This window comes from Phalangium opilio, unplaced genomic scaffold (genome assembly GCF_054372755.1).
Source record: "Phalangium opilio isolate 3A_F unplaced genomic scaffold, DU_Popi_V2 ptg000088l_1, whole genome shotgun sequence".
Taxonomy (NCBI): Eukaryota; Metazoa; Arthropoda; class Arachnida; order Opiliones; family Phalangiidae; genus Phalangium; species Phalangium opilio.
Genome location: NW_028324193.1, coordinates 1,493,634 through 1,521,460, shown reverse-complemented (window position 1 = coordinate 1,521,460; position 27,827 = coordinate 1,493,634). Strand labels below are relative to the sequence as shown.

At 38.8% G+C, this 27,827-nt stretch overlaps 1 protein-coding gene and 1 long non-coding RNA gene across 2 annotated transcripts; one reads left to right on the top strand and one right to left on the bottom strand.

The window, feature by feature from the left end:
* The first annotated feature begins 194 nt into the window (after positions 1-194).
* On the top strand, positions 195-20,865 carry LOC149649013 (uncharacterized). The gene is made up of 2 exons (XR_016371647.1): positions 195-252; positions 19,684-20,865. It is a non-coding gene; the product is annotated as an uncharacterized LOC149649013 (long non-coding RNA).
* LOC149649014 (uncharacterized) lies at positions 8,781-9,764 on the bottom strand. The gene is made up of 5 exons (XM_089849351.1): positions 9,712-9,764; positions 9,307-9,645; positions 9,119-9,247; positions 9,029-9,058; positions 8,781-8,928 (listed from the first exon to the last, which is right to left on the bottom strand). Exons 1-5 carry the CDS (start codon positions 9,762-9,764, stop codon positions 8,781-8,783), a joined length of 699 nt encoding a protein of 232 aa, XP_089705477.1.
* Positions 20,866-27,827: the final 6,962 nt, after the last annotated feature.

Genomic DNA, 27,827 nt, shown 5'->3' with positions numbered 1-27,827 from the left:
ACGATTCCGTAGATTAAAATATAAACATAAACGAATAGAGAAGCTAACAACTATTTAGACCTTCCTCGGGTTTTGTTATACATAAAGAAAGTCCTATAACGTCTCTTAGTTGGAAAAAAACTTGGAAATATACGCTCGTACTCCCATTGGCATGGTCTATCGCACCAACACTTTCGGTTTTGATGTCTCTTTTCAGACGAAAACTGGTGAAGTTTGAAGACACGCGCCAGCGAACCCTACGCGCCAGAAAAGGTATAAAGGCTGGTTTTCAATCAAGCTTTTCTCAGTAAAAAAGCGCGCTTTTGCTTTAAAAATTCAAGCAAAACGAGTAAGCGAAAATGGTACCCGTTTTCATTCTCGCTTTTGCGTGAGCGTGAAGCTTCCTACACCACGCTTTTGCGTCAATATTCGTTAAAGCTCATATCTATTTAGGATAGATATTTGCTTGATCTTTGCGCGATCGGAGCTACAAATGTTCTGACGTCACTACTAGGCCTCCAATCACAGTTGGGTTTAGGACGACGAGGGTGAAAATCTCCGATTGACAGCGGTTTATAAAAGGATTTTAGATATTTTATTTTGATATCAAACGGTAATGGCACCAAACAAAAAAGAGTTGAAAGAACTTCTAAAATTAGAAAAAGAATGCGAGAAAAAGAAGGAAGCGGAAGTGAAAGAGGCGCTGATTTCTTTAGTACAAAACCATCCAAATATATGGAACCGAGGCTTAGTTGAGTATAAAGATACGGACTTAACAGAAAACTCTTGGAAGGAAATTTCCATGGAACTGGGGTTGTCAAGTGAGTGCACACATTAATTGCCTATTAAACGATAAGTTTTAAGTAATGTTACTTTATTCATTAGAGGATCTTTGCAAAAAGAAATGGAAGTCTTGTTTCGACACATTTCGAAATCATTACCACCTTGCGACAACCTCCAAGAGTGGGCAAGAAGCCGACGATTCACTTTTAGATTCCATTACCTGGCCTTATTTTAAAATGTTGATGTTTCTAAAAGACATAGTTAAAAGGAGACCGTATGTATAATATTTAGTAGCCTAGAACTTTCCACACTTTCACCGTTGTCCTTTCAAACACAAACTATTCTAACCTGAACCAAACCCTGTTATATATTTGTGAGGTTTTTAATAATAGTACTATCGTATATTATTGTTAGCACTATCTCCAATTTCTCCACTGCCAAATTGAATGTGGAAGATAACTCGACCAAGAGTACGGAGGAAGAAATTTCCTCGACATTGCCCAAGGCTGCGGGTGGAGATTCTGGGACATTCACTTGCTCATTCATGGGTAAAGAATTCACTGTGAACGAGGAAATCTCGGATCACGAAGGCGATAATGAGATTCAGGACCTCAATAACCCAACCCCTGGATCGTCAAAAATAAACTCAGGGGAATCAAAGAGTTCGGAAGAAGCCAGTAGTGAGAAAATTAGTGTGGCCAAAAGGAAACAGATGTATGACAGAGCTGCAGAAAAATCGAAAAAAAAAGAAGGAATATCATTCCATTCCACCTTCTTCAGTTTTAGAAGCCTTGGCGGAATGTAATAAGTAAGTATTTAAAATAATTATCAGCAAATATTCTGCAGAAAATTATGAAACACATTTTCCATAATTTTCAAACAAAACACATTTTCCATAATTTTCAAACAAAACACATTTGGAACAGACTGACGTATATGCATTTATCTCTAAAAATATGCTTATATTTTGAAAGCCATTCTCACTGAATTTTTTGAATGAACCGAAACTATTTCTGAGAAAAAATTAGTTTTTCTTGACTTTTGATTTGATATATTTGATCTTATCTTATAATTAATAGAGAGTATGCAGCCAGTATGAGCTACAAAGATGGCGGCCACTGTTAAGGCGGGGGAGCCTAGTTTCTACGTTTTCTCTCTTTTTTGGGGAGGAATACCTGTCAATCTTTGATTGATTTTGTATGCTTAAAGGATTTTTGGTAGGAGTAAATTTATAAAGACCATAATATAATGTAAAAAGTTATTTTCTTTAAAAGTTCTAATATTAAAGATAAGTTCTCAATTTGTAGGAATGAATTTATAAAGACCATGATATAAAGTGAGAAATATTTATTTCACAAGAACAATGACGACTAATTTGTGTTAATAAAAATGTCTGCAGACAAAGCCCCAGTCAATTAAAATATATACAATTTTACAAATTTAAAATTATTTAATGTAACCATAAGGTGCTGTAGTATAATCGGGGAAAACGCGAACTTTATCCACGACCACCTGATATGTTTTGGTCTGTTCTATCGTAATTAAAGTATGATTAGGTAGGCGACGTATTTGGGGTCCAATGGGTACCTGCACAGCGTTTATTTCGGGTTTCCCCTGGTTGTTCACCCCTAATATTTTTTTCATGATATCAAAATTAACATAATTTTCTGTAGATGTGTTTAAGTAGAATCCTTTAACTTTAATAATGTTAGTAATTTTATCAGTTGCGGGATCGTAAATGTTCATGGAATAGTTTTTAGCCCCAGCACTTCCGAACTCACAAATATATGCGTCTTTTCCGTAAGGTTCTAGTTCATTTTTTAATTCCCCAAGGTAATCCCCTGTCGGGAGTATTGGGACGCCATCTGGTGAGAGGTAGATAAGGCTATCTGTATCCATATAAAAACAGAGGTCACCTACCATCTCAAGATGCTTTAAAAGATGAAGTCGCGCTATTGTTGTTGTATAACACGCTATTACCACATTAGTATGCTTATGCGCTATCTCATTCTCGGTAATGTCTTCTGATTTAACTAAGATGGTGTTGTCATTTAAAGTCATGAGACTTTTTACTTCTTTATCGGGGTTGAGGATCAATTCGTATAGAGTCTTGGCGTCTTTTATGATGTCTGTTGAGGCGTGTCTAGTTTTCTGTCCAAATTTCCCCCAAAAAGAGTTAAGCATAAGCTTACTGAGGCATCTTAACCCCTCGTTCTTTTCAATTTTATCTATATCTAGATCTATCCCCTCAACTTCTTTGTAGTTCCTGACATAGTTTTCTTTGTCCTCCTGGGTGATACAATCGGCAGGGAAACCGCTAGCCAGAGTTTTGTACTCTAAAAAGGCGTTTACGTAGTCTTTAAAAAGACCGCCTTGTTTAGTCTCTGTGTTGTATTGCGTTATTTTGTAGGACCAGGCTTCGTACATGCGCGTGATTTTGTATCCTCGCTCTACGGCGTATCTCAACTCGTCGGTAACCCAGGTACCCCGCAGCTCCCTCTGATCAGGTGTGTGTGAACAGTCACCTTGAAATTGAGTTTTACAACAGGTGTAACATAGGGGAAAGGTGAGCTTACCATTTATCCGAGCGGGTAAAACCGGATGTATGAGATTTTGAGCCGGTAGTATGTCGCATTTGAGAAGGCCATCGAAAGAAAATATGTCAGGAAAATTATCTAAAATAATTTGTGGATGTCCAATAGGAATTTTACCCGTTTTGTTCACGAAAGGATATAAACTGGTGAAATCAACGTAGTGCATTTTTTCTGTACCAGCTGTTTTTATGATATAGTTTGTTAGTGCTACAACGACCTCCAAAGAAAGCATCACGTGGGTTCAATCTTTTGGCTGTTTTAATACGAATGTCGTTGCGTTTTAAAAAATCATTTATTTCGGTGTTATTTGTTTTGTCCTGTAGCCACTCGCATTCCCATTTGGCATTCACTTTGTAGTGGAGGGCTTCTAGTTTACAAATTTTTTTCTCGGTTTTTGTGTACCTCGTATTTAATGTTTGAGTGGGGTCGCCATGTAAAATCATGTTCCTATTTATAGGGAAGTGAACTTTACAGCCATGATAGTAGCATCCCATGTACTCGAACACTTCTTTGTTTGTGGGGCAATAACCATCTACCTTTAGGGTTTGGATTTTAACCTCCCTACCTCTAAAAGAGGATAGAATAAGAATGTTTCTCTCGTGAGACGTCCATTCTAGCCTTTCAATAGCGCCGAAAGATTGATTTTCGCCAAGTCTGTAGTAGTTTGATGGGATGATGCTAATGGTGTTGGATTTGAGATAATTTTTACGATAGACATAGGAACAAACGCCTGGGAGGGTAACTGATCCGCAATTAAATGGGTCTACACTAGTAACTTTAAGTAGGAGCGACCGAAAAGTTAGGCACCCTAAAAATAAGAGTAAAGTGTCGTTCTCGCAATAATAATACAGTTCGTTTAAAAAATTAAAGCCTTTACCCTTACTGACTTCTGAAGGGTGCCATTTTAAGAAAGTGTCCAAGTTTTTCCTGGTGAAATACTGACACCCGTAAGCTTCTGTCGGTGGTAGAGTGTCCTCCAATACGTAGTTAGTCTCCTCTTGTCTATCTATATCGAATTCGTGATCCACTACGTTGAAAAGGAAATGAGGAAAATACCCTTTAGCGGCATTAGGGAGACCGAAAGTAGCGGGAAACTTGGATAAAGCGACTGGGATGAAATTATATGAATCAAGGAATAATATATTTGATAGTTTCATTTCTAAAATCCGAGTTCCGTTAATTTTCAATGATTCTGGTACAAATTTCTCGTCACGATTAATTATTTCTCTAATTAATAGTTGGTTGTCATAGTTACTACCAAAATGAGACACCACGATGACTTTCTTCACGTCGAATAAGAGGACTAAGTAGTCGAGGAAGGCAGCTATGGGTTTGCCACCTGTGAAGCGTTGTTTGCGAGGCCCAAATTGATTACATTTAATACAATTAAAATCGAGGGACGTTTCGTCAATGCAGTCTCCGCAAACAGAGATGCTCACGCATAAGATGGCTTGATGCTCGTACGCTCCCAACTTGTCCGTACATCTTTTCGTTTGTATACATTCAATGTCGAAGAAAACATACATGAGTTCTGGTAAATTAAGGCGTGGTTTTTTAGCAGGGTTAACATTGATTGTTTTGTCTTTGATCACTTGAATGTAGCATAAATGATCGCTGGGTTGATGCTTCCCACATATAGGACAGAACATCTCCCCACAGCTATGTCTAGTAGTACGTTTTCCGAAATCAATTGTTTTAAAGCAACTTTTGCAATGGTAAAGCCGCTCGCAAAGGGCTTTTTTGTTACCAACAGGAACCAAATGGCTGTTATAACAATCGTCACCCCAGAATTTTCGTAGGCAGGAGTCGCATGTTTTTTCACGTCCATGACAAACAGTCGGACGCATACATTTAAAGCAAAAATCATTGCATTTATGCGATTGAACACGCCAGTAAGGTGTGAGGCACTTCTCACAAAAGTGTTCGTGACTAAACAATGGTTTTAAATTTGTTATGACATTATAATGATTACTCTCGTTAAGTAGGAAGAGACGTGGTCGGGTATCTGTAGGGTCGTTTTCGCCTAAAATTAAAATGGGTACTCTGTTTTCGAATTTATAGACGAATATAGAATAGGAGGATAAATAAATTTTAAATTTCTGGAACGAAGCGGGGGTACCGCATTCGGATACAGAAACTCCGGCCATTTGACAAAGATCTAAAGCCTCTGTTTTTTGGATTGTGTATCGGGGTCCTACTCGTGATATGGTTATGTAACGGTTTTTTAACTCTGTGTTGTTTTTATTGTTCATGTGGACACGATGAGCGACAGCCACACAAAGGCTACGCGCTAAACAGAGATTATCAGTGTTTGGTATTCGTCGAATCCCCCTTTGATCCTTTGAAAAAATACTGAAGGGCTTAAGTTGACGCCGGTTAGACCGTCCATACCCTTCTGGTATTCTGACTATACTGAATATCATTTTTATAGGTCCTTGAAAAAAATGTTCGATCTCATCATCATAAAGTAACTCGGCTAGTTGATCAAAGAGAATAGAAGGGTCTACTTGATCGAGTCTTTTAAAGGATAATTCAAGTTCCGAACGACAGTTTATACCCAGACTTCGTAAAGTTATTTGCACGTAATCTGTTGCTCTATATTCGCTTAATACGTGTTCCGTAATAGAACATATACTATCCACCGGATCATCAGTTATATTTAGAGTTATTTCCCTGCCATACATATTAAAATGTTCAAAAAATCTCTCGCTCTGCTCTAGAATTTCGCAAGATGGTACATCTTCTATAGGCGAAGGGGGACACCCCCCACCCCATTGATCATAAACATTCGCCTCGGCCTCCTCCGAATCTACGATGGAGCTCTTTTCGCTGGGGGCGTAATCGGAAAAGTTCAGAGACATATATTCAAAAGGGTCGTTCTCCGTCTCGTCTTGTTGACACGCGTTATCTAGAATCTCCCTGCCAGTTTGTGAATTATCGAAACTGGGTCTCAAAGATTCATGGTTATTACGTTCCATTTCTTGCTTCCGTCTTTTCACGCGGTCTAAGTAAGAAATTTTTAAAGGGGTAGGAATTAAATTATATAAATGTTCCAATTCGTCATGTGTTTGACAGGTTTCAGGTGTACGAGGAACGTTCTTCATATAGTCTATTAGATCGAGGAACGTTTGAATAATATTTAAGCCGCCATTTATGATAAAACCGGGTAATGTTGAAGGTATATTAGCAGGATCTAAGTGTAAATAAGAGCATAGAAAATAATAAAACTTGTATATTTCGACTATGTTCCAAGGCTTATTTACGGCCATTTCGTCAAGTGTCCAGCGAAGTGCTTCAGCGTCCATGTTGAGGTTTTGACGATTGATGTTCGACTGTGAAGTACTGTTATTTTCTCACGTTCTTTATACTAGATTCCTACCCCCCCTTCTCTTCCTCCTCTCAAGGGGGTCAAGGACAGTTGATTTTTCGAAATTATTGACTAACAATACAGGGTACTAGCAAAGGCCATCGCAGCTGATTTCCGACATGTTTAAACACGTCTAACATTGTTTGACAGTGAACAATAGGTGATATAAGATAGACGTACGATGGCTTGACAGGGTGTCAAATAGTCGTATAACAAAACAACGAATTTGCAATAGATTTTATAATTCCACAAAAGGAATAATTATAACAAAAGAGTTGGTACGACATTCAACTAGGTGGGGACTTCTTCAACAATGACATTGAGAAAATGTTAGGAAAGAATTTCTTCAATCAATCAAATTGTGACAGTTCTATTTAAGGAATGTTGAGAATAGTAGATAAATAGGTCAAGTATACTATTGTGTAATTTATTTACTCCTCAACTGTCAGGTACACAAAGCTTGTCAGGAATTCGTCGGATCTTGGAGATTTAAAAACTGCTCATTGTGCTATTTATCTTATTGGTCTTGAGAGTGCTGGAATTCCTTAATCTCTGGTTTGAAAAACGCACCTAAAAATACGCTTATAATCGAAGAAGGGGAGAGGGTTCTTCAACAATGACCTTAGGTCTTTGAAGATGTTAGGAAAATATTTCGTCAATCAAATATTGACAGGTCGAGCTAAGGAATGTGGGTCATAATAGATAAATAGGTCAAGTTTACTATTGTGTTATTTACTTACTCGTCAGCTGTTATGGAGGCAAGTACACAAAGGTTGTCAAGAATTCGTCGGATCTTGGAGGTTAACCCTCAAAAACTACTTATTGTATTCTTTATATTACTGATTTTGGGAATGTTAGAATTCCTTAATATTTGGTTTCAGAACTTTGACATAAAAATACGCCTACAATCTAACAACGGAACAGTCAAGGACAATAGATATTTCGCGATAGCTACTTAGGAAATTTAGTATAAAAACCGTGGAACACGACAGAGGAGAGTATCATTATTCGAGAATACCTTAAACGTGCAACATGGAAAATCAAGAAGCTGTTAAGAGGAAGATTGGCGTAACTAACGAACGAAAAATCAACGGTAGATTCCACATTTCTAGAGAGTTGTTCCTGACAACGGGCTTCGTGAACGGCACCCTCGATCCCGAGATTTGCTTATGTAAGAAGCAGTCGGTAAAAAGTTTCGCCATTTCAACAAGTACCTGGGAGAAGTTGATCCCGCGTTTACCCGTATTAGCAGGCTGGACGGCGGGCCACGAAACCAATAACTTTGAAATCGTTTTGATCGATAACGCAAATGAAAAAACAACTGTCGTGGCGTATCATAATACGTGTCACATTAAAGATCTACTAAATGAGGACTCCATTGTTTTGGACAGTATGGAAACAGCGGCATTGAACCGAGTTTCGAACGCCGTTAAGGAGCATCTTATTAAGTTAAGTAACCATGAAATTGTATACACGCACATGGCTGATATTATTATAGAATTTTATAATGATATTTATGATAATTTATACGGCGAACACGATCGCATACCGTGTTTAGATGGGCAGCCCGAAAAATTCGATGCAGTGGTGGGATACTTCACCAATTTCGTAACATCGTACCAAGTGGTAATGAAATTTCATAATGTACTGGAAGAAGAAAATCTTGAAAGTAAATTTTATAACTATAATGTATTCTCGGTAATTTCGGGTCAAATAACATTTTTAAAAGAGAGAATGCACATGTTAACGCATTTTTAAATTTATGTCTGTTTGATAATTTGTTTTTTTTTCATTGATGTTTCAAAAATAAATTGAATTTAAAACTGAAAAACTGTTCCATTTTATATAACTAATACAACACAGAAATGATATAAATTTCTAGTTTTTAAATTTTAAGACTAAGAAATATAAAAGTAGATATAACTAAAGTGTAGGAAAAACTTGTCGATTTTTTGATAGGAACTTATTTTAAATAAAACGAAGTAAATAAGGCAAAAACAATTTATTTTATTTAAAATATTTACAACAATTTTTTTTTACTTCCCCCCTCCCCCACCTCAATCGATTGAGAGGTTTCGCACGAGTGTACGGACCCCCTCGAACATCACGTCGTCCCGGTTCTCGTACACTCGTGCGTGGCCCGGGGAGACTTCGAGGAAACGTACCCGGCGGTACGTCGACAACTGGGCGAGCTCCTGCGTCACTCTGTTGGGAAAGAGAAAGAGAGAGAGAGAGAGAGAGAGTTATTTTATACGTTAATAAATAAAGTATTGGATAACAACAAATAATAAAGAAATTAACTCACCGGAACCCGCGACAGTTGAGGGCCAGGAGGCTAAAAAAGAAAAATTAAAATTTAGATAAACGAATCATTAAATAATGCATGAAAACTTACTCGTGGGGTATAAAAACGCAGTTATTATACACGACCTGCCTTACTTGATTAAGCAGGTCGTGCATAAAGTCGTCATCCGCCACGACCTCCGCTAGTCCCGCCAGGTAGTTCATTATTTCATGTACCAAGCTGCAAATAAATAAAAATTATAATACTGTAGTGTAACGTAAAACAAAAGATTCACTTACAAGTCCCCATTGACGTTTAAGTCAGCCTCTCCCGGCTTGGGCATAGCCTGCCATGGATAGTATATGGCCGGGAGAGGTTGATACTCGTGTTGAGGTTCAGGGGAGGGGGCGCACGGTGGTGGGCTCGGTGGTGGTGACGGGTTTCGGGGCCTTGGCCCTACCACGCCAAGTGGTCTCGGTGGCGGCGGTGTTCTGGGCCAAGGCCCTACCACGTAGAATGGTCTTGGAGGTGGTGGCGAGGGGGCTAGCTCCAGGGACTCGGGGGTCCCAGAGCGGGATGAAACCGTCGAGTCCGAAAACTCGACGGGGGAATAGGGGGTATCAACCCCGTGAACGTAGCTATAGAGAAAGATTTTCTAAGTATTTTCTTAAAAAAAACAAAGTTTTAATAAAAGTATTTCTTACCATGTTGAGGAGAGGTCTATCGCTCCGTGTTGGCTGTGGTGGTGGTGGTTCATGGTTCAGAGAGAATGATAACTTTGAGGTCTCAAGTTCTTCATTTTATACTTTTTACTAGGGTCAAGGCGTGTTCGAGAGCAAACAAATGACTTCGAGGTATTTAGAACGTACAAGGGTAGAAAATTTTCGCGGGCAAAATTATACGAAACCTTGCCATTGGACTAAAAATGTATTTCAGGCGACTTTTTTTTGGGGGGGGACATTTAGAGAAACCCCTTCAGCGTTTCTTCGATTGACCGTACAAGGGTCTTTAGTTTAACCGTATTTACCATCTCAAATAGTGACAGTCCATGTTAAAAACTTCACCCCTATAGTGAAAGGCAGCATGATGGCCCTACTTTTCAAAATTATTTCTACGCGTTCACGGTGGCCTACCCGCGTCAACCGCGCTTCCCCCCCCCTCCCCCTGCGTGTCGTTTGGGGCCCCTACCCCCCCCGCGTTTGGGGTTCGCGACCCGGGGTTTGCGCGCGTTCGCGTATTAATTGAATACGTTTAAGTACGAATGATAGTTACAAATAAGTTTCATTCGAGTGTTAGCTATGATACCATTCACTACACCTGGAAATTTGATTATTTTCGGTCCTTCGGGATCAGGTAAAACAGTTTTATGCAAACGAATAATTGAAAATAAGGACAAAATGTTTGAACCTAAAGTCGATTTAGTTGTTTGGCATTATAGTATATATCAGCCTTGCTACGATAAATTGAAAGAAATGGGCGTAATAATGCGTCAAGGTTTACCCGACGTTACTATATACGATGGCTCTAAAACAATACTAATCGTATTAGATGATCTCATGTTAGAAAATAAAAATAATATTTTATCAGAAATATTTACTTAGCAATCTCACCATAGGAAATTATTCGTCATCACCCTTTTACAAAACATATTTGAAAAAAACTTGAGAACAGCCTCTTTAAACGCGCATTACATGATTCTTATGAAAACTGTGAGAGATCTTATGCAATTAGTGGCTCTCTCTAAACAATTGGCTCCCAACAACTCTAAATTTATTGTAGAATGTTATCTGGATGCGACAGAAAAACCTTACGGGTATTTACTTTGCGATTTAACCCAGAAATGTCATTCCGATTTAAGGTTTAGGACAAATATTTTACCGGGAGAACAAATAGTCATCTATGCTCCCAAGAAGAAAACGATATAATTAAACGACATTACTAAAATTTAATCATTCTTTACGATGTCACCACCGAGAAAGGTCAAGAAAACATCGGGTATTAAAAAGAAAAGTTTAGCCGCTAAAAACATCAATTTAATAGCCGCTTTGGGGCAATTAAAAAAACCTCAAAGATTAGCTATTCTTAAAAACTCTAATCGAGAAATTATTGATTCAATCAGCGAGTGTTGTCACAACGCCTTACAAGGAGCTGTCAATCTGAAACCCGACGTATATAATAAATTGTGTAAGCACAAGAAACATATTCGTAAAATTGCTTGCAAAAATACTCATTGGAAAGCCAAAAGAACCATATTATCTAAACAAACAGGAAGTGGTTTCTTTAGTGTCCTCTTTCCAATAATTTCAAGCCTTTTAGGCGGTTTATTCTCAAAATGAATAAAACACTAGTTTACGCTAATAAAATGACATTAGTACCCTTGGAGCAACAACAACCTGAACAAAGTCATAGCCCATCAAATCAATTAATAACATCAAATAATGAGATTTCAAAAAACAATACAGTGTTATCGGAGTTGGATAAGGAGATGAGCACGATTATCTCAAATCAATCTTTAGATGAAAGAACCAAATGGGTTTTTTATGAAGAGGCGATGAAGCGCTACCTGAACATCTCCAAGCCCCGCCCATCGAATAAACAAGACAGCTGGATTAATATGTTTCCCCTGAAATATAGAGGAGCGGCGAAGAAAATATTCGACCACTTAGCAAGTAACGCTCCTAGTATACGTTGGGATGACTCGGGGGTTCTCTTCGTGAACGGCCTTAAGATCCCAGATTCAGATATAGTTCAGCTAGTTTATTTTACTATACAACCTACCTTCTTCAATAAGTACGGAGTAGCCCCTTCACTCGTAGGTACTCCACCGACGGGGTGGACGGAATTTCAACCCTTTGTGCTAAACTTTCTAGCGCCAAAAAGCAAATCAACGTCTCCATTAGCACCGCCCCCCTCAACCAAGGCATCGCCCAGTTCTGTACCGCTGAAGAATCGGCTTCGACCCCGAACGTATATAAAAGCGAAGAAGAGATTAACATTTGACAATAAAACGAGCCCTTTAATTTCGAAGAAACAACCTTTTAAAGCCAAGAATACATTATGGGAGGTTTATCGAAGCTCCAAAAAGTAGAAACTTTAAAGAATACTTATCTCAACACCAAACACCGGTCAGGGTTCACTGGTTTAAACCCATTGTACAAGGCTGTCAAATCTCAAGGTATTTCGAGAAACGAAGTCAAAGCCTTTCTAGAAACCACTGACGTTTACACACTGCATAAAACAGCTATACATAAATTCAAATGGCGTAAAATCCCCGTCTTTAACATCTCGGATAGAGTCGAAGTAGATCTGGCTGATCTGGGTTCAATCGCTAAATACAATGACGACTACAGATACCTGATGGTGGGCGTCGACTGCTTCTCCCGAAAAGCTTTTGTAGTACCCATGAAAAGAAAACACGCGACCGAGGCTACGAAAGCTCTCGAGGTTATCATCGAACAAAGCAAACCTAAAGCCATCTGGTCTGATTTAGGTAAAGAATTTATTAATTCACAGACGCAAAAACTTCTTAAGAAAAATAAAATCAAATATGGCTCTATGACGTCAGAAAAATTCCACTGTCCATTTGTAGAACGTTTAATTAAAACTTTGAAACATCGAATATTCAAAATGTTGACTCATTTCAATTCTCATAGATATATAGATCATTTGACAGACATAGTTAAAGGCTACAATGCCTCTTATCATTCCGTAATAAAAATGACACCCGACAATGTTTCGCCCTCTAACGTTCTGGAAGTGTACAAAAACATTTACAAACCGGAAATGAGTACTAAGCCTACTAAAAAAGACGTCAAATTTCGTGTCGGAGATTACGTAAGAATAAGCAAACTTAAACCAGCATTTTCTAAAAATTATGAGCCAAATTTTTCAACGGAAGTATTTGTCATTTCCTCTATTTTGAACTTCAGAAAACCCGTATTATATCGTTTGAAAGATTTGGACAGCAAGCATATAACCGGGTTGTTTTACTCTGATCAGCTCATTCGAACAGTGGAACCCAAACTGTTTAAGATAGACACTATACTCAAGAAACGTAAACATAAAGGGAAATTAGAATATTTTGTATCGTTTATCGGTCTACCTAAATCGCAGAACTCGTGGGTAACAGCCGACAATGTCGAGAAAATCTGAATTCTATTTAACTCTACCCAGCGACGCTAGTATGGATGTCTACCCTAATAACACTATGGGTAGTTACATCACTAAACTACCCGATCCTATTAATTTACAAGGACAATGGGAAATTTCTTTAGTAGAAGTAATATATACAAGCAGTTTCTACAATGTTATATACAAAACGAGTAAGAGGTAGGCGAGCAAGAGAAAAACACTTGAAGATTTAGTCGAAGAAAGTAGCTCTAATAAATTTAAAAACCCCAAGGAATGCGACGTAACCGACCTTGTTGAACGAAAAGATGGGAAACTGACCAGCTACGAAAGCTACCATCTACATAATATACCGGCCGGCCATTACAAATCACTTAACCACATTGTGGAAACTATTAATACTTCCAAAGTATGCGAAAAAACCGCTTCTTTATTTCATATTAACGAGACGACGGGGCATGTAAAACTAAAAACCGATGCCACTGAAGATACGAAAATTATCTTCAAAACACACGAATCATTAGCTGCAATTTTGGGGTATAGAAACCCTCTCAATATACAAGGGTTGAGCGATAGACCAGCCAGGTTAAACTACCACGTACCATCTCAATTATATATTTATTGCGATCTGGTTGAAGGACAAATTGTCGGTAACACCCACGCCCCCCTCTTACGTATTATACCCATCGAAGACAAGAAACACGGGGATACCGTGTGTCTTACGTTTGTCTCACCCCATTACGTCCCTCTGTCAAAACATTATATTAGCGAGGTTGGCATCCATATAAAGGACCACATGGGTGAACCGGCTTTATTTCAGTTTGGACTGTTGCACTGTAAAGTTCATTTAAGATGCGCAAGTCCAACGCGTTAGATAACAAAAGATGTGTTTACACGGATTATTATACCCAACAAGCGCAGTCAGGTGGTGGTCTGAGTTTTTACGTCGGGAAACAAGGACAACACGGACACGGACAAAATGGACAGGGAATAGGGTCTTTCTTGAAATCTTTCGGTAGATACGTATCACCTTTCTTAATTAAAGGGGCAAAGTTCCTTGGTAAACAGTTTCTGGGCACATCTTCAAATATCATAAGCGACGTCGCCTCTGGAAAAGATCTGAAAACTTCGGCTAAAAGAAGGTTCACCGAAACTTTGGATGATGTGCAACAACAATACGGTAGAGGGGTTGCAAAGAAAAGACTAGCTAAAAAGAAAAAACACCAAAGAGAAAGAAATCTATAAAACAAAACAACACAAACAAATTTAAATCAGATAAACGTAAACTTTCATTCAAAACGGTTCGTGATATTTTCTCTCCCTAAAAAATGACTGAAGCTTGCAGCACGGGTTTCGATATTTTCGCTCCCCCTCCCCTTCAAACAGCCATCGAAAATTCCAAATGGGTTCCTTATCAACCTTTGACATCTTTGAAAGGCGACCAACCTATTGAATTTGAAGTAACGTCTAGCGGTAGCGAATACGTGGATACCGCCTTAACAATGCTGTACACCAGAACTAAAATTGTAAATGAAGATGGAACTGCTTTAACAGCTACTGACGCAGTTGGACCCGTAAATAATTTTCAGCATAGTCAATTTGAGCGTGTCGATTTGGAGTTGGGCGATTGCGCAACAACACCAGCTGCTAGTAACTACGCGTACACTGCTTTGCTCTCGGCCCTGACGTCATACGGTCCGGCGGCTAAAGAATCCCATTTGGGTGCCTCCTTGTTTTACAAGGATACAGGCGGAAGCATGGATTCGCTTACAGAAAATATGGGTTTTGTTAAACGCCAGAAACTCGCAGCATTATCCGAGGAAATTGAAATGTATTCCAGCCTTTACGTAGATATGTTCAATATCCCCCGATACCTGATAAACGGCGTTTCTATGAAATTAAAATTACATAGAAGCAAAGCTAGTTTTTGTCTTATGGGTAAACTTAACGCGTCAGGTAACGGTTATAAACCCGTAATCGTTGAAGCCGTATTATACGTCTTAAAGCTTCAATTAGCTCCTAAAATTCTATTTGCTCACGAACAAGCTTTAAGCATTAAAGCCGCCCAATATAGTTACACTAGAACGGAAACTAAAATATTCACAATTGCGCCAAATATCTTAAACACATCAATCGGAAACATCTATCTAGGTACCCAGCCTTCACGGGTTACAATCGCTATTGTAAAACACACCTCTTACAATGGAACGTTGGATAGTAACCCCTTTGACTTTGGACATTGGAATGTCAATCATCTAGCAGCATTCATCAATTCTGAACAATACCCCTCGAAAGCCTTAAAACCCCACTACAGTAAAAAGCAATTTGTCCGAAGCTACTACACTTTATTTTCGGGGTCAAACAGTCACTACAACGACAAGGGGAACAATATCTCTATGGATGACTTTGCCTCGGGTTACGCCATATACTGTTTAGACCTGACACCTGACGGTAGCGCGAGTCATTCCGATCATTGGAGTCCTACGAAGCAGGGACAGTTAAGATTAGAATTGGGTTTTGAAAAACCCACGCCCACTACACTAAGCTGCATCGTACTATCCGAATTCCAGGCTTTGTTACAAATAGATAAAAATAGAAACGTGTCAATCGTTTGTTAAGAGATATAATGAATGCCGAACAGATAACACGATTTCTAAGATTCACGCCGCATTTCATGGGGGTTTATCCAAGTGATTTATTACCCAAAGAAATTGACAAGTTTCCTTCGTCCATTAATATATGTTTAATTTCAGACAATTGAATAAGCCTGATGATTCAGCAACAGCATTCGCTGATTATGCGGCAAGTTTATTGAGAGATGTTGATCCCAGGAAACGACGCCGATGTGAAAGAGATGTAATTGACATCATAATAAATTATATTGAAGACAACAATTAAGTTTAGCAAATATTTTAATAAAATTTTATGATTTCATTCATCAGTCGGTTTTTTTACACCCTTCAAATCCCATTGCCAGTCTACGCTGCCTGCTCCTTCAAAATATTTCGCATAATTATTCCTAATTTCGGCCACTTTCCTGCTGTAATTTCTTGCTGATGTAGCCTTTGGCATTTGAAATGCTTTCGCTGGGTCAGCTCTCAGTTTATCATGCCATTTGCCTTTAACAATTTTTCCTGTTTTATCAACAACATCGGCAAAGTCATTTGGACAATACTGTTTTTGTTGCAACTTTTCTTCTTCGATTAGCAAAAAATTGTGTAAAACTACACAGGCTCGAATAACTTTATCAACATTTGTTGGTTTCAAAAGAAGGGGTCTTCGGAAGACCCTCCAACGTGTAGCTAGTATGCCAAATGCATTTTCACTGCACCTGAAAATGTGGACATATTTAATGCAGAACTAAAATATTTAAATATTAATATAATATATACCTAGCTCTACTTAACCGATAGTTGAAAATCATTTGAGAATTTGAAAGACGACCATCTCGAGAATAGGGTTTCATGAAATTGGGTAATAATTGGAATGCATCATCTCCGACAAGTACGTGAGGAGAAATTATGTTGTTGTTTGGCAAAATGACTGGCGGTGGAAATTCAGCTTCGTTATTCTCAACAGCTTGTCCAAAAGAGGACAATTTAAATATGCCACCATCAGAATGGGACCCATATCCACCAACATCGACAACGAGGAACCTGTATTTAGCATCTACGACTGCCATCAAAACTATGGAGTTGAAACTCTGACCAAAAGAATCACAATAATTATACAAAATTTAGAATATAGGCCTACATATACTTTTCACCACCTTGAAAGGCTTACTTTATAATTATAATACAAGGTTCCACTGTTTGACGGTTGTTGAATCATTACATGCTTGCCGTCAACGGCACCGCAACATGTAGGATAATTCCATCGTGTGCGAAACTCGGCTTCGGCCATCTTCCAAATATCTTCCGTGGGTTGCTAAAGATTTTATTATAATTATAATTTTGAAAAGGGATTTCTATATTCAAAACAATTCTTACTGCTAAATACGATTGTAGGACATAATCCCCCGGACATAATCCCCCCATTTGAGAAGAAAAGGACATAATCCCCTCAGGTAGGAGACAAAATCCCCCGGACAATTTCCCTACGAATGGATGCCGAAGACAAAATACCCCCAGCCCCAGGACAAATTCCCCCCAAACTGTGTTCTTCGGAAGAAAATAAATGTAAAAAATAATATTTTGGAAAAGGCGTACCATTGTTACAATATTTCCAAAATATTACGAACCGAACCCAACCCAACCCAACCCAACCTAACCTAACCTAACCCAACCCAACCTAACCAAACCTAACCAAACCTAACCTAACCTAACCCAACCCAACCTAACCTAACCTAACCTAACCTAACCTAACCAAACCTAACCAAACCTAACCTAACCTAACCAAACCTAACCTAACCTAACCTAACCGGGGATTATGACCGGGGAATTTTGTCTAGAGCGTAGGGGGATTTTGACTAGAGAGTAGGGGGATTTTGTCTACAGAGTGGGGGATTTTGTCTTGATAGTGGGGGATTTTGTACTCTTAACTTGGATGGGGGGAAAATGACCGGGGGATTTTGTCTTGAGAGAGGGGGGATTTTGTACGTTTTTAAAAATGGGGGGATTATGACCGGGGGTCTTTTGTCTTCGGGGTATTTAGTCCGTATACCGCTAAATACAAAGGTTGGAGAACATCCCAAAGGGCCTGACAGGTTTCTTTAATGATGTTGTGAGTTGTAGTTTTTCCAAGGCGGAAGGCATATGCCATGGAGTCAAATCCATCTCCAGTAGCCAAATATCTAATTTTGAAATCAAATTATTACATGGGTGGACTTCACTATATATTAATACAATGTCGATTAAAATTATTATTAAGATATACCGCAAGTCTTTCTCCTGGGGTAATTGGTTTTCGACCAGGAGGATTCTTCTTCAGATCCTAAAGAGCCTCTGGTAGCAGCCGCTACGTATAATATAAGTTCATATAATTTACTCAAAAGACCATCAATCGATGTAAAACACGGTTGCAAAACCGTTTGCACGATACCCGGAACACTTTCAAATTAGTCGTAAAGACACTAAAGGCTCTTTCAGACGATCCAACTTTTTGACTCTGCTCGATGGGTCAAAAAGTTGTATCAACTTGCCCAACTTTTGAAGGGAAAAGTGTAGTAAATCCTTCCTTTTCACACGACTAAACTTTTACCGCCCAATGGAACTTTTTAAGCGCCACCTACCTTGGCACTTTTTTGAAAAATGCTTTTTTGTAATTCATTTTGTATGGCTCAACTCATGCAGCGTCTATACACGATACAAATAGTTCATGAAACTCGGGTTGACCCATCAAGCTGAGTCAAAAAGTTGGATCGTCTGAAAGAGCCTTAAGTGTATTTGACAGGGGTATCTAGGGTTCTTAATCGGTAAATTGCCATGGTAATATATGATCTATTAATACGGGAACTGATTATATGAGAGCTTCATGTCTTAAACGGAACGGAAATTTTTACGTCAAAACAAATGAACCCAAAACCATTTTTAACATGATTTCAAAACGTTTAACACTCCTTGGAGAAATAACTTCAATTGAGGCGCATCTGATTGCAAAGGATGTCGCTCATAATCGATAGCGAGCTAATAACGAAGGATCCTTCTAAAGGTATACCAGCTCGGGTGAGGTGCATGTAGAAATCTATCTCACTCCCACTCTCTAAGCAGGAGTTGCCGACCGTAATCAAGCGGTGCCAGCCCCGACCTACTCAGGGTTAAAGGTCCATAGGCTTACTAAGCTACATATATTTAATATCCATCTCAGCTAACAGCGAATGCCTCAAAAACACTACGTTGAATCAGTTCTAATAAAGATGTCGGTCAACCTCGAGGTTCGAATTGAGAAAAAATTATCTACGTTAATTGTAAAATAAATTTTGAAGTTTTGAATTTAAGGTCAGCTATAAATTGAATGGGAATTTATATCCAGTTTTGCAGAAATTATATGCCTAATCTAGCATTTATATTCAATATGATGTCTTGATATTTGGGGTCAAACAATTACAGAGCTTCCAAAATATTAATCGTGAAAACAGTACTCGGAAATTAAGAACCATTTGGACTCAAATTCAACCAGAGAACCTACAGTACTTTGGTCCTACCAGCCATTTTGGAACTACTTTTATGTGTGGCGACTATATTTTAAGTGCGAAGGTATAGTGTAGGTAGATCCAACCTTACAGTATGGTTTAACCAAATGTTTCAAAAACTGCTTTCCTCGGTTTACTGTCTGAAACAATGAGGAAATATATACTACAACGTTAGGTTAACGTTACGTATTAATCCGCGTTACCATTTCCACTGGAGCATTTTCCCATTAATAATACCGATAGACGTTTTTCTACCAAAGGAGCTTCACCTTCTCCCCCTCAATTGGTAGAAACTTGGGACTTTTTCTCGCTCCCACTAATAACTAACCACTAATGCCAAGGAGAATAGGAGAAATAAGGTAGGGGTGCGATTTAGTTGTCCTGCCTTGTGTTAGTTCGACCAGTCCCGTCCCCGTAGGGTCCACAGGGGAAAACGGCGAGACGAACGGATGAGTATTTCCTCACAGGGAGGATTTTTTTCATTGTTCCCCTACACAGTCTCTCTTAATTCCGACGATGAGGGGAAACCGCGGCACGGTTCGTTTGAAAAGAAGCAGACGCGCCGAGCGCTAGATTGAGGGGATGACCCCGAGGAATATGGGGCTTCATCCCCCGACCCAGTGCGCCGAGGTGGAGGAAGAATGACTAAGAGATAATATTGAAAAAGATTAACGATCGAAGCAAAAACACGAGACATTCCGTGTAATCAGTCTCCGCCAAATCAGTGTTAACTTTTCCATTGTAATCATGCGATCTGGATAGTTTTCGAACACTACTTTATTCTTAGTCACCCGAATATAACAATCCGTACTTACAAGTAAAGTCATTTTGTTTCAAAAAATGTATTAAAATAATACTTGGGCGCTGTTTTGCGGATTGGTTCATTCGGAAACTGGCAATTTTAATTTCAGTGAATTAAGCTGAATTTTAAAGTTTGGGTCAGATATCATTACTGGAAATGGTAAAATTAAACTAACTTACCCGGCCCGGACACCGAAAGGATTGACAGATTAAGAGCTCTTTCATGATTCCGTGGGTGGTAGTGCATGGCCGTTCTTCGTTGGTGGAGCGATTTGTCTGGTTAATTCCGACAACGAACGAGACTCTAGCCTACTAAATAGGCGACCGATCAATTGTGTCGGTCTTCCTTCTTAGCGTTTAGCCGCACGAAACAGGGCAATAACAGGTGTGTGATGCCCTTAGATGTCCGGGGCCGCACGCGCGCTACATTGAAGGAATGAGCGTGTGTTTACCCCTGTCCGGCAGGACTGGGTAAACCGATTTACCTCCTTCGTGATAGGGATAGGGGCTTGTAATTGTCCCACTTGAACGAGGAATTCCCAGTAAGCGCGAGTCATAAGCTCATGTTGATTACGTCCCTGCCCTTTGTACACACCTCCCGTCGCTACTGCCGATTGAATGATTTAGTGAGGTCTTCGGACTGGTGCTCGGAGCGGCTTTCGGGTCGCACCGACGTACCGGAAAGATGACCAAACTTAATCATTTAGAGGAAGTAAAAGTCGTAACAAGGTTTCCGTAGATGAACCTGCGGAAGGATCACTATCGAAAAATTGCGGTTTCGAAAAGGTTTAACCGGCGCCATTGTATGACTACGAGTTCTTATTAAAATAAAAGTTACTCGGCCGGGCGGGCCTTTGCTGCGGGCCGTTTAGCGCATTTCCTTCCGTTCGAACTACGCTGCGACCGGTTGTTTCTCCCGGTGTTTTAGCCAGCTCGTTTCACGAGTGAGCGTTCGCCAGGCCTGGGACGATTTTAGCCCTGTGCGGGATACGCCGAGCACTCCCATTACCGGGAACGAAGCGGTGGGACAGGTGTTCTCGTTCGGTTTGTCGTTTCACCTTTGCGTGAGCGGCTGCCGGTGATCTCCGCTGGTTTCCGTTCGCACTCGTCGATGCTCAGGTGGTCAGCAGCGAGTAGGTCGGTAACCCACTCGACCCGTCTTGAAACACGGACCAAGGAGTCTAACATGTCATTGGGTCTAGAATAGGCCCAAAGGCGAAATGAAAGTGAAGACCGGTTCGGCCGGATGCCTCGTCGACGGGGCGGAGCAAGAGCGTACACGTTTGAACCCGAAAGATGGTGAAATATGCCTGGGCAGGACGAAGCCAGAGGAAACTCTGGTGGAGGTCCGCAGCGATTCTGACGTGCAAATCGATCGTCAGACCTGGGCATAGGGGCGAAATTCTAATCGATCCATCTAAAAGCTGGTTCCCTCCGAAGTTTCGCTCAGGATAGCTGGCACTCGGAGAAAGCAGTCTCATCCGGTAAAGCGAATGATTATAGGCCTTGGGGTCGAAAAGACCTCAACCTATTCTCAAAATTTAAATGGGTGAGAAGTCTGGTATGCACGACTGAAGCCCGGATGGCAACTTGGATGCGAGTGCCAAGTGGGCCACTTTTGGTAAGCAGAACTGGCGCTGTCTTTAAGTTACAGCAGAAATATATTACCTTACACGAAGTTCACTTCAATAATGGTTAGTACCGTGGACATCATCTATGAAGAGAAAACCCGAAAAAAACTTTGCAAGAGTGAAGAGGCGTGAATTTTTTCCCCCTCCCGACGCGCGCTAGTCGCGAAGAGAAAAATTTTTTCTCTCGAGAGAGAACTGTGATAAATGGCCACTGCCAAGATAATCTGACGTTTCCTAGAAACGGCGGGATTCAACTGTATTTCGCGCAAGTGAGAAGCCGCTGCATAAGATACAACCATGATACGATTGTAAAAAAAGCACATTTTTCTCACTACGCGACTCAAGTGTTTTTATTTTCACCTCTCTGCCTCGCTGTTCGGGAGAAACGGTACCGTTTCTAGCCTGTAAAAATACTTCATAGATGATGGCCGGCGCGAGGTAGGGAGAAGTGAACTTCGTGTAAAGTAATATATTTCTGGTTACAGTCAGACTTGTAAAACTAACATAGAGAAACTAGAATCTGTACAAAGAAAGTTCATTTTGTAATACAAGACTTCTTTCGCAAAATTCAAATCGTATCACTATGATGAATTACTGCAGTCTCTTAAACTGGACAGATTATCACTAGTAATTTCAAAAATAGATATTATTTTCTTGACAAAAATCATTAATAGAAAAATAAACATATTCGATGTAAAATTTCTGAACAAGTTTAACATTCCACAAAGAAATACAAGTAATTATTTACTGTTTTATATCAATCTTGAAAAAAACCCATTGAACCGTATTATGAAAACTTACAACGTGATTTTCTCCAATATTAATTCGTTTGATCGTATTTTGAATCTTAAAAACTTTTAATTTGACGCTTTCTGTTTCATTAGAAAGAACTTAATTTCCTTTTTATTTATATTATTATTTAATTTAAAATGTATATTACCTATCAGGTAGATTGTACTGTTGTAATATACAATAAACAATTCATTCATTCATTCATCTCATCACAGCATATCCGAGGGTCAATTTCTTATATCATTGACATGTGATAATCTGACAAAGGCTTACCATAGCTCAGTCAACTTTTGCCAAGGCCTAATACCGTTTTGCTTGACTGTCGCCGTCCAATTCTCTTTAAATCGTAGATGATATAGTATCCACCCTTGATTTTCATTTCGCAACACACGTTGGATTCGTATATCTCGACGCGCACCACGATTAGTAGCATTAAAATGCAAAACAACACACTGATCGCATACATTTTTAGTAAATAACATTTCTCACTACAGCTGTTTTCGGGGCTGACAGAGGGCGATAAAGAATAAGCCTCCGGCCCGTTAAAGGGGGTAGTTTCGAGGGAACGAAATTGAAATGCAAGGCGCGTCCCTTGAATTCGTAAATACCGACGTTTATCGCAATTCTAATATTGAAATCTTATACAATTCAGTTAAATTTAAGAAAACAAAGCACCACTTTCAAAGTCCAAACTTTAAAAATACGACGAGAAGGCGAAGTAACGGGCAACGAGAGGCAAACATTTTTTTAACTGGCAAAAATTAACGGTAAGCCAAAGCTTAGCGCAATTTCACTGCCTTAAAAGGTGCCAAGTTTAGAAATAGATTGTGGGACAATAAAAAGGTGGAAAATTATGACATTAGGCTTATATTTAAGCTTGAAACCTACTTTATATTATATTTAAAATCCACCCATAAGCAAATCCTCGAAAAATAGGAAAACGACAACGAAAATGAACCCACGCTCACATTTTTTCCCCTTAAAAAAATTGGCGGCCACAAACGGGGTGAAAAAGGCGAAAAGAGCTATACAAATGACGATTTGGCCGGCCATTTGGCTGGCCAAATGTTTGGATAGGGTTTGAACTAAATGAAAAGGGATTTGGAGTTACAGAATACCGATTAGTGTCATTTGGGGATGAATCGACCCCAAATCCAAATCATTTGGATTAGGAACGATCCAAATGCAGTTAAAGAATAGGTTCCCAGGTCGCATCCTAATGAAATTCGTGCGATCCTACGCAAGTTAGATATAAAATGTGCCTCAGGACCTGATGGGATCCCCAAGCGTCTGCGTAAAAATTGTGCTTCAAGCCTATGTTTCCCCTCTATTACCTTCTTTGTACCTCCCTAACTACTGGGTTCCTTCCTAACGACTGGCGCACAGCCCATGTTACCCCCATTTATAAGGGTAAGGAAAGTAAATGTCACGGGATAAATTATCGCCCAATCAGTTTGACCTCGGCAGTCTGCAAAGTTTTTGAGAAATGTTTATACTCCTCCCTACTTTCCCAAATTCGCCCCCGCTTTAGCAATTTCCAACATGGTTTTCTAAATGACAAATCAGTAGAATCTAATCTACTTTCAGCCCTTTTCACCTAAATAGAAGCTATAGAACAATCCAAAAGAGTTGATATAATTTATCTGGATATAGCCAAGGCATTCGACTCAGTCCCCTACCGTAGACTCCTTGGTAAACTACAAGCTTACGGGGTCACAAATAATCAGATATACTTAAGCTTGAGGTTTGGTCGTCTCGTAAAGGTCTATTCTTTAATGAATCTATATCGTTAGTCCTTACCTTGCAAAATTCCCCGTCAGATTTAACTTTACCGTCCCCTTATTTTCTTTCCGGCCAAAATGTAAAACGTGTCAATGAATGTCGTGACTTAGGTGTTCAAATAGCCCAGAACCTAAAATTCCATTCCCATATTAAAAAAATCTGTTGTCGTGCTCATGGCTTGATAGCCACTATTAAAGCAAACTTTTCGGGAATCACAACTGACCTTCTTACTAGACTTTAGACAAGTTATATTCGTCCCATTCTTGAATTTGATTGCCAAATATGGAACCCCCATTCAGCTACTAATATTATTAATCTAGACAGAATCCAGGGTTGTCTCTCACGTATCCCACCTAGACTGCGACACCTATCAAGGGAAGTTCGACTATCTATTCTAGGTTGGTCTTCCCTCACAACGCGTCGAAAATAGTTTGACCTCTTAAGCTTGTTTATAATCCTAAACCCCCCTAATCAAACTTATTTTTCTCTTGCCTCCTCTATTGCTCCCACAAGGGGTCACGGTCAAAAATTATTTCATAGACATGGCTGTAAAAACCAGCTAAAGCACTCTTCTTTCTGTAAAACGGTTCCCATTTGGAATTCACTTCCTCGTGAGATTATATCAATAAAATCTATTGTTCAATTTAAGTCGGCACTTAAAAATTACCTCTACTTATAAGGCCCCATATTTATCTCTATATTCTTCGGAGCTGTAAGGTTTTCAAAAAACCCTAGCTCGACATTCCTCCCAGGAACAAAAAAAAGAGGGTTACGTTCGCTATTTCCTGAGTTCTCATTGCCGTTTGTTTATTTGTTAGAATTGCTATGAATTGTTTAGGTATTTGATTTAGTTACTGGTATTTAAGCGAAACTATGCAATCACATCATTCATTAACATTTTAACCTTTGTAATAATCCCTTGTAACGGGCTCCCCGTTACAACATATTATATTGTTAATCTTCACGTTACCGCAAATTTAGCACGGGGCATGATAAAAAGTAGTATTTCATATTCACAAGTTGTTTAGCTTCTTTTTTTTCAAAGCTTAACTCCGTGAGTCCGTTTTAACCAACCTTGTTGGTTTTTTTGTCTCTTAGCTCTCTTTTGATAAACCATTTTAAATATTGAATCCAATTAGAAGAATTAGTTATCGTAACGATATCCAATTAAGGTTTTCTCACAGAAGACTTTGGTATCGTAAAGATATCCAATATAGTGGTTCACGCAGAACACTTTGGAATCACAAAGATATTTAATAGATTGGTTCACACAGAACTCATTTAAATCACAAAGATATACTATTCACACAAACACTTTGTATCTGCAAAATATACGAAATAATTGGGTACACGATTCAAACGCAGAATTGCGAATCCAAAGTACATCCAGATTTATTTGATATACAAAAATAAATAAAAATCACGTCTAAATAATGAGATACTCTAATTGAAATATACATAAAAAGCTATTAAATAATATAAAAAATGAGAAATACTCTTACTATATGAAAAAATACCATAATGAAAGTGAAAGTTATTAGTACAGTTTATGTACAAAAATGGATAACAAAAACTAATAATACGTTATTTAGTAACCACCGAAGGCCAAGGCCTGCAAAGTGAGAAGCCTAAATACGGCTTTAAATGTAATCAAGATTAATAAAACTTCCTTGAAGATCACCTTTAACCGGCGCAAAGTCCTTGACTGGACAACGGAACATACGGACGGAAATGAGGGTTAAATCAGAAGTAAATAGGGTTCTTCTGGTCAAATTTGATGGGTGAACCGTGAAAGTGAATCCACGAGGTGAACTCTGGCCCAATCTTGTCTTGGGCTAATTTTTCTGCAATGTTTGGTTCACTTCGGTTCAACCAGTTCTACAGTCCTTGACTAGGATCTGGTTACGAACGGTAAAAATCTGAACTGAACTAATTCTCTATCGAGTATCGACACTGAATGTAAGGGTGCTGTAGGGTTTTCAAAATGGCCGCTTCAACGGTGTACGATGTGTTTATCAATAACAATAATTGCGCAATTATAAGAATAAAGTATTTAAAAAGTAGACAAGTTTAAGATATCATTGTTTGGATTTTATAAATACGCGGATTACAACGAAGGAGATTGAAAACGATGTCTAATGGAAGGTCAGGAGAATATTTTTATAAGTGCAAGCACGTCATATTATGCAGCATACAAAGTAGAGACGACCGAGGCCTAACAATCGTAGAGAGCGATGGTTTAAAAAAAAGTGATTTTCAGGGGGCTCAGCCTTATGAAATAATGTGTCAATTGAAAGATGAAGATGAATAATAATAATAATAATGGCCACACTAAGCATGTGGCTTGTTTACAGGTGGGTGCCTTTACAATGAGTAAAGTAGGTGCAGGGCATATACTATTACCGTTAACCTCTGAAACCTCTGATGGAAAGGAGAATTCACTATTGAGTCTTCTTGTGCTGCAGGATTAATCAGAAAATGTAAACACTGTTTAGCTGTTTTGCTACTTAAAAATAATGGTGTAGAATCTCGTGAGGATGTAACTGCAACTGATTTGGGATAAACTTATAGTGAATAGTAAAAATCTCATGAACCAATACTATTTCAAGAGTTTTCCCATTTTAAAGAAGTCAAGCCTGTGCATAAGGCACCAACAGAGAAACATTTAGTCAGAGCTTCATGTTCTGCTATGGCTCTTCATAACAAAGATAGGCCGCATTGCAAACCTTCAGCTGGCCACTATAAACTGAAAATTTTTTAAAAAGTTAAATTTCTAGGTGCACCAAAATTCTCAATTAGGAAATGACACGACATCAGTAAACATACTTTGTTATTGGAAATAGTGTCCCACTAAAGGAGCCACCATTTCAATCCCTGAGTTAATTGAACTTAAGGAGATTCCATATTTAAAAACGGAAGGAGAAAATAATAAAGTAATTTTTTAAGAAAAAACAAAGGTTATTAATGGACGGATTCAGTTGGGGATAGCACTTCAAAGTTTGGAACAATGTCACATGGTCACTTATAGCAAAAATTACAAAAACATACTAGTCACTGTAGTAAAAAAGATATTTTTTTGGAATTGGTTAAAATTATTCTTTTTGCTACATAAATTAATGTGATGAAATTGTAAAACTGAGTCACTTAAATTTTTTCAAAAACCAAATATCCATTTTATTAAAATGCAACTTCATCTAATTTACATTGGTGATGACATATTTACAATACCAGCTGCAATTAAAAACAAAGGGTTAATGAAATACGTCATCTCCCAATCTAGAGTTTCATTAAAGATTGAAAAATATTTAATCTTTTTATCGCTCTCTCTGCGTGCACCCTTGCTTTTGCTATTTTTGAGTGATTTCGTTTCTGCAAACTGTTTAGACTTTTTCAGAAATGGTGGAATAAAAATTTCAATTCCTTTTTCTAAACATTCGTTCTCTATTTTTAATCCTTTATCTACCATGCATGCGTCAACATAGTGTGTTAACTTGTCCAATACTTTACTGTGAAAAGTAAAAATTTGTCAGATGCTCTTCCTCCATAAGCTCTACTC

Bases quoted from the DNA above. Each gene is read 5' to 3' on its own strand.
- LOC149649014 (XM_089849351.1), bottom strand. From the start codon at position 9,764: ATGAACCACCACCACCACAGCCAACACGGAGCGATAGACCTCTCCTCA. The intron at 9,646-9,711 runs GTAAGAAATACT...CTTTCTCTATAG, and splicing joins ATAGACCTCTCCTCAACATG to CTACGTTCACGGGGTTGATA. The intron at 9,059-9,118 runs GTAAGTTTTCAT...TTTCTTTTTTAG, and splicing joins TGCGTTTTTATACCCCACGA to CCTCCTGGCCCTCAACTGTC.